Source organism: Terrapene carolina, unplaced genomic scaffold, assembly GCF_002925995.2.
Source record: "Terrapene carolina triunguis isolate 2854851 unplaced genomic scaffold, T_m_triunguis-2.0 Scaffold95, whole genome shotgun sequence".
Lineage (NCBI taxonomy): Eukaryota > Metazoa > Chordata > Testudines > Emydidae > Terrapene > Terrapene triunguis.
In genome coordinates this window covers 32,434,868-32,455,440 of record NW_020664446.1, presented here as the reverse complement: position 1 = coordinate 32,455,440, position 20,573 = coordinate 32,434,868, and the positions used below count along the sequence as shown (strand labels likewise).

Genomic DNA, 20,573 nt, shown 5'->3' with positions numbered 1-20,573 from the left:
CAGTGAAGTACAATAATATCTGGTAAATTGCTTAGGTTTGGAAAAAAAGTAATCTTCAAATCTGATAAACAGTGTGTGTTCCATGGAATTATGAAAGTCATGAAGATAAAGCATAAACTTTATAAGCTGCAGTTAAGTACTCTGCAAAACCATATGGTATTTATCAACAACGATTGCTTTTTATATAAAAACTCAACTTACTTTCATAAACATCAGTTATAGCACTATACATATGGAGCATAATCACAGAAAATCAAGACTTGTATAATTCTGATAGTGAGATGGACAGTCTTTTATAAAGAGCAAGGGCAGGGAAGCTTAAACTGCATCAACAGAATTTGAAACGAGTGAATTACTATAATTGTGAATGGACACTGTACTTCATTGCTAGATATGAGCCTGACTAAGAATTTACTCTCAATCCATAATAGCAGTGTTGGCCAGGAGCTGACCAAGGAACCACTGTGACTGAGTCACAGTATGCTTCCTGACTCCATTCTTCCTCTGATGCAGCATGGCTGTCTCCTGCAGTGGGCAGGGATGTAGCAGGGGACAGCCTCACTGAGAACAGAACTCAGTTTAGATTATGTTTTTGAAACCCTTACCTTTTATCAACTTTAGCAATCTTTTTAATATTTTAGAGTTCTTTATTAGGTCACTTTGCCACCACATGCTAATGAGTTAATAAATAATATATTCCCACCTACAGTACAACCAACCAACACTGTGTAGATTATCCAGATGGAATTTAACAACAACCTTCCATTAAAGTCAACTCTTTTGTTTTATACTATTTTTCTCTGCTAGTAAGGTTAGGGACTTGATCTGATGCCCATTAAAGCCAGTGGAAAGACTCCCATTGACTTCAGTAGGCACTGGCTCACAGCCTACAAACTTCTTTGCTTATTTTTACTGCTGTTGCATACTGGTTTAATGAGTTCAACGTTGTGTCCACAATGACCTCTGAATCCTTTTCTTGACCTGGATGCTTGTTGCATTTACCTTATCTTCCCTAGGATGGTTCCCTGCTTCCAGTTATTTGTCTACATTAAAGTGCATTTGCCATGTGTTGGTTCAGTCACCTGAGCAAATCAAATCCTTTCGAAGCTGGATCCATGTCAAAAGGTTTGGGGGAGAGGAAAAAAAAGTACTACCTTTCCTTTATTGTTATAAGTAATGCAATCAGTCTTCTTTATTCTCTTGGCAGTTTCTTCATTATATTCAAATTGCAGTTTATCACTGGATGATTTAGTCTCAGGTCGGTCTTCCAGAATGTTATCTAGAAATTAATTGATTTTAGATAAACAATATGCAGGCCAAGAATTAACTGCAAATTTTATTTCAACTACAAGTTGTTTTGGATAAAGGACCTAGTTACATGTCTGAATAACCAACTGGCAAAAATAACTTATTTACTGGTTAAAGCATTTCTCCTTCATTGGTAATATTCTTTTTTAAGAATAAGGATTGATTCTTGTTAGCATGTGGCTCTTCTATGAAACCTTCTACACTGTCTTTTTTGTTCAGTAGATATTAAAACCAGAAAATCATTTAATAAATATGAGTTAAAATATTTCCACATCCTCTTTGGCAAATCAAGAAACAAAGGCTTGCCACCGAAAGTATTTAAGAGGTGTTATTCTTGAATATTCAAGAATTGCAGAAGTTTATCAGTTAATATAGTTTAGTCAGTAATCAGTAATTTTAAAAGGTATCTTCACATTTCAGACTTTGATTCATGCTGCCCCCACTCACATACACACACTTCCTATATGCTTGAGGCATTCTCCTCCATTAAAAAGAATGCCTCATGTACGTGCTAGAGACTTACCCTGATTGGCTCCCCAAATCAGAGTGATTTATAAGAATGGAAGAACTGCCACAATGGGAAACATTTTTTGTTTACTCTGGCTCTCTATACAGTGTGTGTGTGTGTGTGTGTGTGTGTGTGTGTGTAAATAAATAAACCTTCTAAGTGTCTCAGTAGCTTATTAAATATAATTTTTGGACCACAGTATCTTTATGCATAAACAGTGTTTCATATGCAGCTTTCCAATGATACCTGACCAGTAAATAAGGCATAATGACACCATTTGAATGCATTTTAAATTAATACAAAGGAGGTACACCTCTACCTCGATATAACGCTGTCCTTGGGAGCCAAAAAATCTTACCGCATTATAGATGAAACTGCGTTATATAGAACTTGCTTTGATCCACCAGAGTGCGCAGCCCCGCCCCGCCCCCCCGGAGCACTGCTTTACCGAGTTATATCCGAATTTGTGTTATTTCGGGTCACGTTATATCGGGGTAGAGGTGTACCATATATTTATACTATATACTTTTAACAAGTTGGAGACACAGTGCTGAAATTCATGCAGTTAAAATGCTCAACCAAATGGCTTTTACCTTCCTTGCTGTTAGGAGCAGGAGAAGCATTAAGGACATCAGCTACAGGAAAACAGAGTCAGAAAGGGGATAAGAGTAAAGGAAATTAAGAAATACAGCCAGAAAAAATGAAAATTAAGTGTCAATTTTAAAACTATGAGCATTATGCAAAACTACAGCATTGCTAAAGGAAAATAAAACTGAAATCTTCTAAAGTTTTCAGATGATTATTATTTAGATTAGTTCTGCCAAATATTATAATAGTTAAAACAAACAAACAGTGTAACCATTTTATTAAAGCAGTAAAGCATGCCACAGGTTACTTTTTGTACTGCACTGTGCACAATTGTTTGTTGATTTCAGATTTTTCCAGCCTTCTCCTAACGGAACATGTTTCAAGTACAACTTACAGTGGGCAACTTGCAATTTCTTCCTGGCCAATATGTAAGAAACATCTGCACTTGAAGAGCATATTTTCATATATGCCACCTGAAGATTCTTCTACAGAGGGAGAATCTTCAGGTAGACAATTAAGCAGTCTTTCCAGCTATCTTGTACTGCTGGAACAGCACAAAGCCGATGGAGCAGGCACCAAAATCTGACCCACTTTCATATTTATCTTAGGAAAATCCAAAGCAGTCATTAAGTCTCCTTATTAAATTTTATTTTGTTAATTTCATCATCACCAACAGAGAAACAAAATAAATTTCATTTGTGAAAGATTTCGCTGTGCCACTTAAACACAAGTCTGGCACTACAGGAAGTGTCGAGCTTTGTGCCTTTCATAAACTTGGTCACCTGTGTAAAGGCCAGGCACTATCTGGCCTTAGGTTTTAATAAATGAAATATTTTATTCTTTTGCCAGGTCTCTGGGTGGTATGAATTTGGCTACCAGTTGTGATGTATCTTGACATGACACATTTTCTGACAGTTATCAGTTATGAAACTAACATCACTTTTGAATGTCTTGGGCCAATTCATTCCTAGTGTAACTTCACTGACGACTTCAGGAACATGTCCAGGCCACAGACTGCAAGTGTATATGCTGCGCTCAGTAGAAGGATGTTCTGCACCTGTTCTGAATACTGTCCCTGAAAAATTGTTTGAATGTTGGCAACATGATTTAACTCTTAGCACAAAAATCACTAGTTTAACTTATTAACAACAGCAATGGCATGCTTGCAAACATATATGGACACTTAGGGCTACATTGTAACTATAAGATCTGACCTAAACAAGTGCCTCTGTGATTTCGCCCTGCCCCATGAGCAGTCCAGGAAGAACACAGTCAAAATCTCCTTCACAATTTCCCCACTCCTCTAGTGAGGGAGCAAACTTTGCCAGGCCTATACCCAGTGCAACGTAGGCCACCAGACACCCAGGTACATCTATGCTATCAGGAGCTCTTGGGAGATGGAGCCAAGGATCTGCCCACTCCCTGCCCGTTTGTGTAGGCCATGGGTTGTAGTGGCTCTGCAAAGCCTGCTTCCCCTCCTGTGCTGCTATCTATGAAGCGTACGGCAAGACGGTAAGGGAATGCCTTATGCCCCCTTACCTCCTTATACCACTGCACAAGCCAGGCCACTCTTCAGCCCTTAGGGAAAAGGAATTAATATGAAGAATGCATGATCTCTGAGGTGTTAAAACCCTCAAAGAAAACAGGGTTTATGTAAAATACAGTTCTTTGTAATTCATTTATATACACTAGTACTTTGATGTAATTTAGAATGAATATGTTATCACTCATTATAAGTGATACTAGATTATATAGTAACAAATACATAAAATGTGGAACAGCCTAATTTTCTCATGCAAATGTCTCACTACATCTTGTTTGATCTATTCTAACTGAAGCAAATTTAAACAGTTAAAGTCAGTCATAAGTATGGAGAAACTTTATAAACCAAGAATTCTCTAAATACAGCATTGAAATATATATTTCTTTACCATCAGAGAGAGATTCATAGTCATAGTCATATTCATCCTCTTCATCCTCCTCCTCTTCATTATTAGTGGTGGGGTTACCAGCATTGCCACCATTACTGGCCTGGGCTTGCATGTATGCCAGTTGGTGAGCCTACAGCATTAAAATAATATTTAAAGCTCTCAAATACTGAAACAGCAAAAAAGTTCTATTTATAATATTCTTATTCATATGTATCTGTTCAGAGTCCTGTTTTTATAGGAGGAAAAATAGCTATTCTAAAGGCTTGTCTACATGGGAAGGTTATACCAGTAAAAAGTGAAGAGTGAATTTAAGCATCTGTAGCTACACAGGTATAAATCCCCATGTGCCCATTGTTAGTCCAATATAAGAGTTTATGGTTTAGTTTATGGCACTTTGGAATCAATTTAGACAAAACAAAAAAATCCAAAAAACATACAGGGAGTTAATGGTTTAACTATAGTGGTTGACTGGTGAAACTTTCCTGTGTACAGAAGCCCCAAAATTCCTCTCATCTCCCAAAATAGTTTATTTACTGTTAACTATGATTCCATGAATGGTTTTAAATCTCCTACTGTAATCTCTGAAAATCCATGTAACATTGATACCTGCATTACAGGAGTTGTTAATAAACTAGAATTTCAAGGAAGATCTGACTGTGAATCATATATAATTGTCCAGCTTTTTGGATTATTTACTGGGCTTACATTTACCCAAAGTGAAAAGGGAGTCATTGTGGATCTATAGATAAGATCACACTTTTGAAAAAGTCCAGTTCCCACTAAATAATCCATTTCACTACATGGGATGTTTGCCATTAATTCCAAGCCGTTGGTAACTGGAACACAGTTATTGTTCAGTCCCTGTGGAAAAAATGAAGGACGGGCTGAGCTGTATAGATTAAAATAAAAGGGATTGTAATGTAAAGGAAGCTTGCATTGTTGTTGCTCACATGGCACTCGATTTTCTTGTAAAGAGAAAACTCCAACTTCTGTAAGAGCATTACATTCATTGCAAAAATTAAAAGATGGAGGAGATGTCACAAAAGGATATATACATAAATATTAAGAACTACTACATATTTCAGGAAAATTTTCTACCTATCATATGGAAATACAGTATAATAAAAATGGTAAAATTCTGCCATGAAATGAAATCAATTGGTAACAAGAGAAAAAAAATATTTGTTTAAAGCACCTGGCTTGAATATGGTAAAAATACAGCAGAACTTTGCTAAATCCAAAAATACAACAAAATATTACAAAACAAAATGCACACACACAAAAACCTTGAGGTGGTCTCTCCCCATTTCTGAGCAAACATTTATTAGCGAGGTGTTTGGTAAGACTACATTACTTTTACCAAATATACTACATTGTGCTTACTACGTATCATAATTAAAACTAAAAAACATGAAAATAAACCAAGTATTTTTGTAATTATATATATTTATATTATGTTGATATATAATCCACAATGGATTTCCCAGTGTGCATTAGACTGGTTCTGTTGTCCATGTTACATTGGCAAAACTTTAACTACTATTGTTTGTTTCCAAACCACAACTTAAATCTCAGAATGTTTGTTAGGGAAATAATTTACCTTTTGTTTTAAAATATCCACTGGAGTTTGATGGGCTTTGAGTTTTTTGTTTTTCAGCAGCACTTTTCTTCTCAGTTGGTCCGGTGAAGGGAGCATTGGATCATCAGAGAAGTCACTCTCAAATAAAAACTTAGTTACCAGCTTATCTCCAAATACATTCTGAAATATTGAGAATATGTGAGATATCATGAAAAACAAAATCCCCAGCCATGCACTCTGAATAATATAATACACTATGACTAACCTTAAAAATTTCAGCCATCTTGCGTTGCTGAGGCAATGAACAGTGGTTCTCTATAGATATGATGATTGGCATATCAGAGGTGATAAAGGCACTGCGATCAATAGCTTCAACTACATCCTATAAGAACCAAAATGTAACTGTTACAAGAGTTAGAATTCTCTAATTTGAAAAGCATAAAATATTTATAGTTGATTATTTCCAAGTTTTGATTCCATGATTCAAAATACAATATGACTTTATATTGTCTGTTGCTATTCCATTTAGGGTTGTCTGCATTGCATCTGAGATTGTGCTTTCCAGCACGGGCAGACAGACACACGCTAGTTCTGCTTGAGCTAACACACAGTAAAAATAGCAGTGTAGCTGAGGTTGCATGGGCCGCAGCTTGGCCTAGTCATCCGAGTACGTACCTGAGGGTCCAGGCATGTTTGTACTCAGGTGGCTAGCTCAAGCTGCTGCCTGTGCTACCCCTGGCTACTCTTCTATTTGTAGTGTGCTAGCTTGAACATTGCTAGCATGTGCCTGTCTACCCGTGTTGGGAAGAACGCTCCCATGTGCAATGTAGACATATCCACACGCTGGGGCCTAGGCCCTAGGACCCTGCGAGGTGGGAGGGTCCCAGAGCTCAGGCTGTAGCCCAAACCTGAATGTCTACACCGCAGTTAAACAGCCCCTTTAGCATGAGCCCCACAAGCCCACATCAGCTGGCACAAGCCAGCCACGGGTGTCTAATTGCAGTGTACACAAACCCTTGGTGACTTGTTTTCTTCTAGAAGGATAATTGTTGCTTCATAAACTGGTATCTTCATACAAGTGAACAAGTTATTAAACTTCTTTCTTGATTAATTTATATTTTCTGCAAGAAATTGTCAATATACCTTAAAAGGGATCTTAGTAGTGAGTGTATGTCCATGATAAATGATAGGCATCCCATCATCACCATCCCAGCAGTCTAATTCCACACTCCTACAGCCTTGTAAGAGAACCTGTAACACAAATGAATAATAGATCCCATGTGAAAAGCAACTGTACAAAAACAAAGAGAGAAAAGGGGTTGCAATGCTAAATGGCAGCTGGGGGAAGTTGCTGCCCATGAAAGCTACTTTATTGTGGTGTGAAAGGAAACCATGGAAGCTACTATCCCAAACAATTGGATCCCACACAGAGAGAGAGAGAGCAGGAAAATGAAGAATATTAGAAAGCAAGAATTAAAAAGAAAGGTTCCTATTAGAAATAGAAAGAAATTTCAGAAGCTACCAGCATTGCTGCTGGAGGCAGAGAGAATGGGAATTTGGTTGCTGAGTGGGGTCAGCTGCCTCCCATGCAGCTCCTCGTGCCCCAGATAGAAATGCCCAGTTGAAAAGGAATGCCCCAGATAGGAATGCCCAGTCGAAAAGGGTCCCTGGCGGCTCTGGTCAGCACTGCTGACCGGGCCATTAAAAGTCCAGACAGCGGCAGCAGGTGAGGAGGGGGCCTGCAGTAGTTCTTTCTGTGGAGCTCATGGGCGGTGCGAGCCCTAGTGGGCAGAGGGCGGATCCCAGCGGAAGGCCTGGGAAAGGCACCCGGCTGCAGGCTGAGGCCAGCAAGGTTAACCCTGGGCAGCAGCCACCGTGATGGCCGGGGGCTCCCTGCAGAGCGGGCATTGTGGCCTTTAGGAAGTACCTTCAGCCCTCTCCCTGCCCGGCCTGCTGCTCCCCGGTTGGTGGGAGCGGAGTAGGCCCAGCTCCCCAGGGCCTGCATGCAGCCGGCGGCAGGGAAGGGGGCCAGGGCAAGCTGCAACCGCCTGCCCCAGGCCCAGTAGCCTGCTCCACGGGGGCTGCTGCACCGGGCTTGTCTTGGGACCATGCAACCAGCTGCACCCAGCTGGTCAGTCTCCTCCCAGGGTGAATGGGCTGTGCAGAAGCATGGGGCTAAAGTTGGGCTGCTCTCCCCGGGAACGGGTCCCAGCAGAGTCGGGCAGCAGTTGGGCATGAGGCCCCAGCCAACGGCCAGGCTGGGGGGTCACTGCAAACGGCAGGGGGAGACGGAGGGGGCCTGCAGCAGCGCTCTCTCTAGAGCTGCTGTGATTTGGGCTACGCTGGGGGTGCAGCGAGCCAGGGGCAGCATTCCCCCGCCCCGCATTCCAGAGAACAGGAAAAACTTTTGTCCTCGGTGTGCTGGCCGAGCTGTGTGTCCAGGATTCATGGCAAATAGAACAGCCTCTGAGATCCAGGAAAAGCCAGGGCAGCACTGGTGCATCTGCTATTTAAGGGGCCGCCTAACAAAAGCACCTGCCGGAGCCCCTGCAAACCCACCAGGCAGAGTTTCCCGGAGCCCACACCCCGAACCTCCTCCTGCGCCCCAACCTCCTGCCACAGCTCAGAGCACACTCTGAATCCCTTGGCCCCAGTCTGGAGCCCCCTCCTGCATCCCAAACCCCTCACCCCCAGCCCCACCCTAGAGCCCACACTCCCAGCCGGAGCCCTCACCCCCTCCCGCACCCCAATCCCTTGCCCCAGCCTGGTGAAAATGAGCAAGTGAGTGTTGGAGGAGGGGGGATGAAGTGACTGGGGGTGGGGTCTCAGGGAAGGGGCGGGGCAAGGGTGTTCGGTTTCCTGAAATTAGAAAGTTGGCAACCCTAGGCCCAGGGTACCTCTGTGATGCTCTGCTAACAATTTCTCCCTCAAAAGTCTTCTTAAACGATCTCTACTTAGGGCTTTCTTGTCCATTCATCACCCTTCTAAGGGGGTTTGAGTTTATTCACATAAATAAATCTCCAAGATAAAACTCAAAGTCTGAAAACACAGTGCATCAGTTTTACCCTCGTCAGGTCACTCCCAGGCTTTTCCTGCCTGTAGTCTCGGGCTACAACTACACACAAAACAAAACAAAACAAAACAAAAAACCACAGCAGCAAGTTTCAGAGCCCAGGTTAACTGACTCGGCCTTGTGTTATGGGGCTAAAAATAGCAGTGTAGACATTTGGGCTCGGGCTGGAGCCTAGGGTCTGAGACCCTTCCCCTTACTGCGTTTCAGTTGATTGGGGCTCCAAGACTTATTGCTGTGGGTCTTTTTCTGCTGAGTAGACATACCCTCAGTAGGGAAACCCCATGTCCCAGGTCTTTCTGCTGGAGCCTGCTCACTCACAGCAGTCTCCAATTCACCCTATTACCAGGCCTTCTTGCCTAGAAATTTTCCTGCTTTAGCAGGCCACCCCCAGGCCCTACTTTGCTGGAATTATATGTCTCTGGCTTCCAAACCCCCTGGTATCAAGGTCGTCACTGCAGAAGCCTGACTGCCTTCATTTCTTCCTGCAGTTCCCTGAGCTTCCCCCTTCACTGTAACCATCTGCTGCCCTTTATAAGGAATCACCTGATCCAACCCAGGTTTGCCTCTTATCAGGATTGGATAGCCCCAAACTCTCCAGCCCATAAAGGCAAGACACCCTATCACAGTTGCAAAAAGTGTCCCTTAAAGGGCCAGCAGCTTACACTGGGAGAGAAATATTTACATCTTCCTGCCTGCAGAAACAAGTGGGTATTTAAACAGATATTTTCTCCAGGATGGAGGAGGGCCACTGCAAGAGAGCCTTCTCGGCTACAACTTTTTATTGGAAGTAAAGCTTTCTGGAATCAGTATAACTTCAGGTAAAGTACATATATGATTAGGGTGAAATTCACTTATCCTGCTCAGAGCCTTAGACAATGGAAGTACATTATGTCAGTGGAGGGGGCACCCTCACCCCACCCAGGAGAACAGGGCTGCAATAGTGTTCCCATCTCACCTTATGGACCATTATTTTAGCCTACACACTGCTGAAAGAGTGCCTGCAGCTCCTTCACATCACTTTGGGTGTTACGGACAATGGATCCCTACCCTACCTCCCCCAACACTGCCATCCTGTGGGAGGCTGTCACAGAAACCTACTCCACAGCACCACTATGCAGCCACTTTACTCATGACTTTCTCACACACAGTCCACCTCCCCACTTCCAAACACATAAACAAAGGGCTGAAGTAGCACAGAGGACCTTGTGTGAGCCTGTCACACTTGAATGGATTTCTCTTTAACATGGTGAATAATAAAAATCCCAATCACAGGAAGTTTGATGTTTTCTGTAACATTTGTTGAATACACATATCAAAAATATAGACCCAAAACCCATAGAGAGAAATCAGTCTTTCCAGGTTCATCACCAATTAGACACAGGGTCAGATAAATAGTATAATATTCCTAGAAGTATATTGTCAGGAGTGATGTTTTCATTAGAAATTTGTCTTTTCAGTACAATGTACAATATCTGAATGGTGTCTTTGACATTTAAATGAACTAACATATTAGATCAGTCTTTCCTGTGGGAAAGTCTAATTTTAGTAAGTTAGGTCAGAATGACTAGTGTCTAAATGCTATGAATCTCAAACTAAACCCATTTTTTGCCTTAGTAAAAGCATTTGAACACAACTGTGCACACAGGCAGCTTTCCCACACATCATGTTTTCCTACATTTTACAAGCAGGGGTTCAGAACATTTGGGTTTTCAAAGCAAAAAGGCCATGTTTCTGTGACTTCTTAGTTAAACAAACAAGTTCATGCTGAAAACTATGCAATGATATAATTCTGTATACCTGGCTGTAAAGTTCTACTGATGATTCTCCTTTAAGCTGATGGCCTGTGAGGTATGTATTGTGTGAAGACTCAATGTAATAATATGACAGCGGTAGTTGTAACTCTTCAATATTCTCTTGTGACTCATCATTTTTTGAGGCAAAATTGTCTTTGTCCATCAAAAACCTAAAGGTGCAGAAATAATAGTTTGTGACGAATATTTAGCAAAATGCGCACAAATAACATCACGTGTACGTTAACGTCATACGTGGCTAATTACCTTGCAAATCCTTCAAATGACAGTAGCCCCTGCTGGCACATATGGACGCTGGGTTCAAATTTCTGTAAGAAACAGTAAGAGAATAACATCATTTTGATCAAAAGAAATATGTATCACATGCTTTAGGTAAAAGGCTTTAATTCATTTTTTACAGTGTAATTTGTACATCAAACTAATGAGCTGGCATTTGAAAACTGTATGCAGTCTGAATATCATTCAGAAGTGTCTTCACTATATTGATAATAGTTATAGGAGTTAGCAAAGTCACTAAATATATAAAATTAATAATACTGCAGAGCTTACAAATGTAGAATGTTGATCTAGATTATTATTTAAAATCATGCATGTTCTTATTCTTATATATAATACTCAGTGCCATCATCTAAAAGGAAATAACTATTTGTATTTATTTACCAGTGTTCAACAACACATCAACTTGTATAAAAAAAACATATAGAATAATGAAGTGTCATTCTGAAGTTCACTAGACATCCTGATTTTTTAACCTTGCTGTAAATGTACCGTATATTGCACATACTTGCCTAACATCTGAACTGTTCAAAATGTTTTGACAGTTTTGTTAAACCCTGTAGAGTACAGACTTAATTTTGGATTACATTAGACAAAAATAAAAAGGACTCAAAATTTACATTATGGTAGCTAGACATTCAATTTTTATAACACAATGGATACAAAACTCAACTTGGATCATTCTGTCCATATTCAATGGAGGTACGACACATTATAGAAATGAAACATTGATCTCATGGAATAGGACTATTGGGTACACTGAGGGAACAGAATTGGCAGTGGTTCCACAGGAGGAAATCCAATCTCCATATAGGTGATACAGTAGGTACAGTTCTGGAGACTGGCCAGAGAAAGAACACGTGCAGGAAAAAAAAAAGGAGGAAACAAAAACCCCTATAGAATGAATAGATGCATTGCAAAATATTTATATTACAGACCTGGATAATACTGAGGATTTCATCGTAGGTGAAGTGTTCACCTTGGCAATTCACTAAGAAGTCATTGAGTTGCTGGATGCCCACTCCAAATATTCCCAGTGATGTGCTTTCTACTCCAGTACCATTAGTTACAATGCTAGCAGCAGCAATGGCATCAGATATCTGTCTCTGGTTTTCTGATAGTTGCTGTCTACTATTAATGAACAAACCCAGATCTGATACATTCCTGGTCAATAAATCTAAAAGATAAATATGAACATAAATATTTGAGGAGTTTCATTTTATCACCTGGAGATAAATTAGGCGAGTACTATTCTATTATTCATACCACACTGAATTATTCAAAGGAATTAAAATTGTATTCACTGGAAAAAATCAATTTTCAATAACTATGGATCAAATCCTGAAATTCTTAGCCAAGACTTAGTCAGGCAAGATTCCTATTTACATCAGTGGAACTCTTTCTTTATTGAGAGTTGAGTGAGTTCTTCAGAATTTGGCTCTATATTACTGACTTGACCATACATGAAGTTTTCATTCTGAGACATGTATTCCATACACACACACACACACACACACACACACACACAATATATATATACACACACCTCTACCCGATATAACGCGACCCGATATAACACGAATTCGGATATAATGTGGTAAAGCAGCGCTCCGGGGCGGCGGGGCTGTGCGCTCTGATGGATCAAAGCAAGTTCAATATAATGCGGTTTCACCTATAATGCGGTAAGATTTTTTGGCTTGCGAAGACAGCATTATATCAGGGTAGAGGGGTGTGTGTGTGTGTATATATATATAAAATGCACTTTTGATAAATCTTATGTGAAATAAAACTTTCTGAATGTGTTAAACTTCTTAAACCTCTTAAAATTAGTTAAGCCAGTTGTGTATGGATGGAATGTGATGAACTGTTATTATGGAGCTGTGGTAGTGACCCTTTAGTTAAGGTTCTAACTCACTGTCAATTGTAAGCCTGATTCTGCCCCCCACTTCAACAGGATTTTTTTACAATGCCAATAATTAAAATAGTTCAGTTCTCTAAAGTGTTATTTTCTTGCTGAAATTAAATTTAACAAACCTAAATCAGGTTGGAGTCCACTGGTGTTCTCATCAATTTTCAGATTAGTATAAAGTGGAGTAGAATCAGAACCTGATCGATTGCAGGGTACAGCATAGACATCAAAGAGGTCTTTAAGATCCTTGCGGCTTCGAACACTAGGATACAGGAAGAATATTCACTTTGTGCTTTTTTTCTTAAAATAGATTTTTACTAACTTTGATGTGATGAATGTGATTAGTCAAATAGATTTTACCTGAAAGACTTGAAGAGCTCTACAAACTCAACAAAACTCATATTACTATCGGAAACCATAAAGGTCTGAAACCCCTTCAATCCTCCTTTGACTCGGCCATGCCAGCTACTGCTGCTCCAAGTACTAAAACAAAATGAGATTATTGTTATTTTCTTATATTTAACTTCCACAGATTGTGAAATATTAGGCAGCATTGCACTAAAGATCTATTCTAGGTTTTCTTTAATATATTTAATATCAATATTTGAAAGAAGGAAACAAAACAATACTTCTTAGTGGATGCAATCAGAGTTTGTACTTTGATTCTGTATTTCATACTGGCCACTCATTTCCCTAAAGACCACTGCAAACTTTGCCAAAGCAAATAAAGAAATTCTATTGAAAACTTTCCATGCATAGAAGAATCTAATTTAAATAGGCACAAACCGAGTTTTATTTTTTTTCATGTAACAAAATAATCCTACTATTGCTATAGCGTGAAGCCTAAAAGAAATATGTCCTGCTGTTTAGGAGGATCACAAGAAGTTTGCTTTTAGTATTTTACCAGCAAGACAATTAAAATGGGAAGCATGCTGGAAACTTACAGAATTCCTTAAGGTATAATGCTAGCATAATAAATAAATTATTCTTTCTGGATTATATGCAGGAAATAAATGTGTCACATTTGGACATCTCCAACAGCTGGGCGCATCGGTGAGGCAGAGAGATGCCCAGTAGGGAGCTCCCTGCCTGCCGATTCCAGCAGGTGACACAGACTTTAGCCCCCCCGTATTTCCCTGGTCACATGGAATGGAGGGAACAGGGATAGAGCCAGTCCCCAGAAGCAGCCTGGGCTTCCCAAGAAACAGCCAGGAATATCAGCAGTGGCACAGAGAGAAACTAAGCCATGGCGGCCCCACTTTTCCATTCAGGCCTGGTCTCTTGTAAGGAAGAATTACCATTTGGGGCACCCTCCTCCTCAAATTTATTTAGCGTATGCATAGTCATCTAGCCAAGCAATGGCATATTCAGTGGCATGATGCAGTTCTTCTAGGCCACCGCTGAATCTAGTCAGCAGGCATTCATCGACAATGTGCATCATCGTCTGTGTTGCGCCACAGCTGCACAAAGGACTGTCATGAAAGCCCCAGCGATACTGGTTAGCTGTGCAGAGACCTTGCCCAGTCCAGAACCTGTTCAACAGGGACCACTGGTGACAGGGCAGGTCAAACCCAAGCAGGCAAATTGTGGGGTCAGCGACGAGGGACTGGTTGGGGATTATAACAGATATCCATTCCTCTCGCCAGAGTGTTTCCGCCCTAACATCCTGGCGTGGCAGATGAGACCATAATGGGAGACTTGACGGCAAACATGCAGCTGGTGGTTTAAAAAGGTCATTGTGCAGCGGCAGGCTTGAGTTGGCGCGTACTTTTTCCAGTAACTTGCCAGTGGCAACCTCTCGTCTGATTTGAGGAGGAGCAATATTGCTCAGAACTGGAAGCCATGGGAGTGGAGTCGGACGCAGGGTGCCGGAGATGATACGCATGGTGGCATATAACTGTGTATCCACCAGTTTGGTGTGTGATGATCAACTTCAAACAGGTGCTCAGTACTCCGCCACCGAATATGAGGTAGCAAGAGCTGACGTCTGCAAAGTTGGAGCACGAGCACCCCATGAACCTGCCAGTTTGCTAAGAAGATTGTTGCGTGTCTTAACTTTAGCTGCTGTCTTCTTCAGGTGGGCATGGTAACTCAGTGTGTGGTCTAAGGTCACACCTAGATAGACAGATTCTACTTCATGCTTCACCTTCTGACCATTCAAATAAACATTCAGTTCTTGGGTTGCACTGGCGTGATGAAGATGGAACAAACTGGAGACTGTTTTTATGACACTTGGCTGCAGGCGCCAAATCTTACAATAGCCAGCTAACTTTATCATGTCCTGATTTAAGGTGCATCAAGCTCGTGAAACGTCTGGGCCTTGGTACCACAACAGAACAAGGTATCACAGGCTTCCCTCCTTCACCCACATGGATTAAGGGAAGGGAAAGCAGAGTAGAACCTCCTGAGTGTGAATTGAGGAATGTTCACAGTACTAAAAATAAGTGGTTGCTTAGGTGTAAGTGATCGTGACTTGATTACTTTTTATTAAGTCCAAACAGAAACAAAACCAATAATATATATACCTGGTGCTTTAAAAAGGCCAATTTCACAAGCTGAAAACAATTATGAACCAAATAGGCTGTGAGAGAGAATTTAAACAGAAAAATGTGAAAGACAATTGAGAACTGTTTAAGAACATGTTACTAGATGCCTAAAACCCAGAGTCTAACAATTGAGAAAGGCGGCTACATTGGTTAAAAACAACCTGGCTCAGAGGGGATTTGAAAACAGCTATACAATAATAATAATAATAATTAATAATAAACCACCCCAATATATAACAAATGGAAAAAAGGAGAAGCTGTTAGCACTTTATCAGTTTTCTTCAACTCCTAACTTCTAATTTGTATTAAGGAAGCAAAAGGACATAAGGAGAAATCTGTGGTCAAAAGTGTTAAAAAAAGGCAGAGGTGTTCAATAAATATTTCTGTTCTGTATTTGTGAAAAATTTACATGATGTATTGATATCATATGATGATGATGAAATACTTTCCATTCCAACTCAAGAGGATGTTGAACAGCAACTACTAAAGTTAGATATTTTTAACTCAGCTGGTCCACATAACTTAAATCCACGAGTTTTTAAAGAGCTGTCCAAGAAGTTCTCTGAACTGTTACTGATGATTTTCAATAAGTCTTCGAACACTGGGGAAGTTCCAGAGGATTGGCAGAAAATTAATGTTGTTCCAATATTTTAAAAGTGTAAACAGGGTTACCTGGATAAATATAGGCCTGTCACCTTGACATCAATCCTGGGCAAAATTATGGAATGGTTGATATTGGTCTTGATGAATAAAAATTAAAAGAGGATAATATAATTAATGCCAATTAACATGTGCTATGGAAAATATAGGTTGTCAAACTAACTAGATATTTCTTTTTGATGAGATTACAAGTTTGTAGTTGTAGTTTGTGTTGTAGTATAAATAATAATATTAACTTGTACTAGATAACTTCTGGGCTTTTATAAACCTAGAAAAAGCATACAATAAAGTGGATAAAAGGATGTTCTCACCTGGGCTGAAGAAACATGGAGTGTCTGAGGATTTAATAACTATGGTGAATGCCCTATATAGATCACCTAAAACAGTGATGTAAATATGTTTTTGAATGACAAGTCCTTCTGAAGTGAAAATCGTACTGCACCAGGGGTCATCCCTACGTCTGCTGTTGTTTATCATATTGCTGGACTATGTCAGCAGGAAGATCCCAATCGGAAAAGGCGAGAAGTTGCTATATGTAGACGACACAGTAATAAGGGCATCCTCAAAAGAAGATCTACAGGAAATAGTAAGCCAGTAGTCTGACCAACTAAACTGGCATAGGATGAAAATGAGCATGACTAAGATTGTGGTCATCTGGGTGCCACAGGGAAACTGGACACAGAGATTAATGGAGTGAAACTAAACCAGACTGACCAGTTCAAGTACTTTGGTGGCTGAGTCATGGAAGATGGCAAGCTTGAACATGATATACAGTCGAGACTGGGGAGTTCTGGAAGAATGTGGAATAACACCTCAGGGGCAGTGTATGATAAGCACATGCCACTGAGACTGAAAGCACAATTAAACAGAACAATGGTGTACCCCACAATGCTGCTTGGTGAGAAGCATGTGCTACAAAGAGATGGCAGGTTCAAAATGCCTACAAGTGTTTGAGATGAGATGTCTTCATGCCATAAGATGAATTACATGAATAGAGAGATTCTGAAATGAAAGTATTAGGATGGAAGTCAATGTTCATGATGTGGCTGACAAAATCCAGGAAGCACAACTTCACTGGTTTGGACACATGCAGAGGATGAATGAAGGGGACCTGGTGAAAATAGCATGGCAGAAGAAGGTGGTAGGAAACAGACCCTGAGGAAAACTGAGGAAGCGTAGATGGATTGCACCAAACATGGTAAGCAGGTGAACTGTAGTGCCACCTCAGACAGATGAAGGTGACTGATGCTGGCATGATGACCTGAGCCCAGCTGATGGGATAAGAGGAAGATGAAGAAGAACTAATAATTTATACTGGATTATTTTTATTTTATTTCTCTATGTTCTAAGTTTCTGGCTCACAATATATGCCCTAGGGACAAAAGAGAACAGTCAGCCATGGTCCAAGAAGGTGCAGCTCCAATGAAATCAATGATGTTGTGCCTACCTACACACAATCTTAATTTGGCCCATTGCATGGCTATTTGCTATGTATCTGACTCAACACTCCAAAGTTTCCCAGTTTATAGCTTTGAAACTATCTAGTCCGTCATAGAATTGCAGATGTCCATAGGAACTGAGGGCACTCAGTACTTTGCAGAATCAAGCCCTAAAAGACTTTTGCTATGAGGGTATAAAATATATTTGCTCAGATTCCCCTTAATTTACCCAAGCTGAGTCAAGGGGCGTTGCACAGGTGCAAGTGAAAGCAGAATTTGGCCTAATATGCCTCCAAAATACCTACCCACCTGCTTTGGTTAGTAATTTTCATTTTGTTTGGCATTACTATGCCAAGTACATCATGGCATGTAATGTGTTGATTAATATCTCTCATAACATTTTTGCGAGACAATGAAAATAACTAAGAATAACACAGAAAAAGTCTCCAGGCTCCAGAACATAGAATGAAATATGTAATCTAGAATGGAACATCAATGGGAATTAAGGCTTCTCAGCACTCCAAGGGACTGGGGCCCTAAATAGCTATTTCTCTCATAATACTTTCTTGGAAAGTACCTATGATGGAGAAACTTATTCTTTAAAATGTAAAACAATAATACTTAATAGCAGGTCCTCCTTACAATATTTCCTTTTGTTTTAAACAAAACTATTTTAAACTAAACTATTTTGAACGTTCAGCCTGAATGAAGACATCAAAATAACCAATTGATTAGGTACTGTTATTTGTGATGCTAATGTTAAATACTGAACAGAAATAAACGTAAAATTAGAGGTCTGTATCCTCCATCTTAAAAATTTGGATATCTTCATGTGTGGTGCTGGCAGCAAAATTTTTAGGCTCATAGTAACTGTGAGCATAACATGATATTTACTGTACTTCAGAGGAAAAACCCCAAATGAAGCTGGATACAATCTTCTAGGCTACACCTTATTGTGATTTTGTCATTTCTAGTCATATTGTATAATGATGTATACTGCATATGTCTATTTCCCTTAGCATGTGAAATGCATCCATGTATATGGAAGCTGGCAAACATTTCAGAACTAGTAAGGGTGCTAAAGGACAAAAGTAAGATCCTCACCCCTGCTCTGGTCCCTTTAGGGTAGGCAAAAGAGCCGGAACAGGGTAAAGGAGTCCTAAAAGCCCTTGTTCGGCCTGTGCGGAGATATCCCTAATGCAGATACTGCATAAAATAGACAGAAGGCTCCCTCCCAAGGACCCCCTCATAACCTCGGGAATAAATGGCATGCTGGGGATGGGCCTGGCAGGGAAGATGTCTGTGTGTCAGGGCAGAGCTCTAGCAAACAGCACTGTGGAGAGTCTAGATTGCTTTGCAACCCACAGAGCAGCCAAGGGAAAAGCTGCCATAACTTAGACAGGACCCCAGAGCTGTCTAAGCTACAATGGGGGTCTCTATAGCTCCTGCAGCAGACCAGGATCAGGAGGACCTAAAGCCACCATAGCCACCCCCTCTCGAGCTGTGAGTTTTGTGCTGAGCCTCAGGGTATGTCCGCACAGCAATTTAAGCCTGGGTCTGAGTCCAGGGTCAAGCAAAACTCCCCATGCGTCCACACAGCAAATATGCTAACCTAGGTCTCAGACCGAGGACCCCAGGATGCTGCAGGGTCTGAGCCCATGTTAAGCTGGGACCTAGGATCTGAGCCCTACTGCTTTTCTGTAAGCACACGGCCCTGGCATGACTTGGGTCCTGGAAGTCCTCCAGATGTATCCCAGAGTTCTTGCTCTCAGAGGAGCAGCGCTGCAAGCAGCCAGCACAGGGTCTGGAAGTTCCATTACTGCCTGATTGAGCGCACTCCCTATTCCTGTGCGGAGCTTACCTAGAACAGGGCAGAAAGGTGACAGGCAGGAAGCGGCTCCCGGCCAACAGGATAGTGGGGATCATCCCTTCTGCAGCCGGGCTGAGCTTGGAGCTCTACCACTCCCCATCCCAGCAGGGCAACCACTTGGTCTTTGCTCTGCTCTCTGGCCCTTGCTTCTGGGCACCCCCCACCCTCCCTTGGGCTACATGTGCAGGGGCACCCGGGTTGTGTGCGCTGTCAGGGCGGTAAATGGGAGCCAGCCCCAAAACTTCCCCGCAGCCCTCACATGGTGGCAGCGGCGGCAGCTCCAGCTCCTCTTCACTGCGGCAAAGTTTTGGGGCTGGCTCCCACTTGCTGCCTACAGTGCACACAGGGCGACCCTGCACATGCAGCCCCAGGGGGGCCCAGGTGCAAGGGCCAGAGAGTGGAGTGGGGACCAAGCAGCTGCCCTGCAGGGAGGGGAAGCAGCAGAGATTCCTGCTCAGCATGGCCAAAGGAGGGATGACCCCAGACACCCCAGTTGTTCCCCCTCCCTGCAGGGCAGCCGTTTGGTCCCTGCTCTGCTCTCTGGCCTCACTCCCCCGGTTGTGTGTGTGCAGGGGCACCTCGGCTGCATGTGCTGTCAGGGTGGTGAGTGGGAGCCAGCCCCAAAACTTCCCCGCAGCCTCCTGCAACGGTGGCTCCAGCTCCTCCTCGCTGCTGTGCGGAGCTTGCCCAATGCAGGGAGCAAAGCTGACAGGCAGCAGGCGACTTCCAGCCATCGGGATGTAAGGGGTCTGCTGCTCCACCTCCCTGCAAGGCAGCCACTTGGTGCCTGCTCTAGTCTCTGACCCTTGCTCCTGGGGCCCTCCTGCCCACCCTGGGGCTGTGTGCGCAGGGGCACATGGGAAGCGTGCACTGTGAGGACAGCGAGTGGGAGCCAGCCCCAAAAGTTTTCTGCAATCTCCTAGGGATCCCTTATCCCTGCCTCCCTCAGTGTGGCAAGGGCAGGGAAAAAGGATCCTCAAGACCTACTATCTTTGACTGAAGCAAAAAAGGAATCAAGTTTAAATGAGAAAAAGGAATTAAAAGGATGTTGATGGCATTTTGCCAGCTGGATAGT

The 20,573-nt window shown here is 41.8% G+C and overlaps 1 protein-coding gene across 1 annotated transcript in view; it reads right to left on the bottom strand.

The window, feature by feature from the left end:
* The window catches only part of PLCE1 (phospholipase C epsilon 1), a 292,755-nt gene that overhangs the window by 41,867 nt on the left and 230,315 nt on the right, over positions 1-20,573 (bottom strand). The window contains exons 16-25 of the mRNA XM_026650913.2: positions 13,344-13,466; positions 13,109-13,245; positions 12,013-12,251; positions 11,045-11,106; positions 10,785-10,950; positions 7,058-7,165; positions 6,180-6,296; positions 5,936-6,094; positions 4,336-4,465; positions 1,155-1,279 (exon numbers count right to left, since the gene is read on the bottom strand). Of these exons, the coding sequence (XP_026506698.1) occupies positions 1,155-1,279; positions 4,336-4,465; positions 5,936-6,094; positions 6,180-6,296; positions 7,058-7,165; positions 10,785-10,950; positions 11,045-11,106; positions 12,013-12,251; positions 13,109-13,245; positions 13,344-13,466 (1,366 nt within the window). The remainder of the gene's footprint in view (positions 1-1,154; positions 1,280-4,335; positions 4,466-5,935; positions 6,095-6,179; positions 6,297-7,057; positions 7,166-10,784; positions 10,951-11,044; positions 11,107-12,012; positions 12,252-13,108; positions 13,246-13,343; positions 13,467-20,573) is intronic.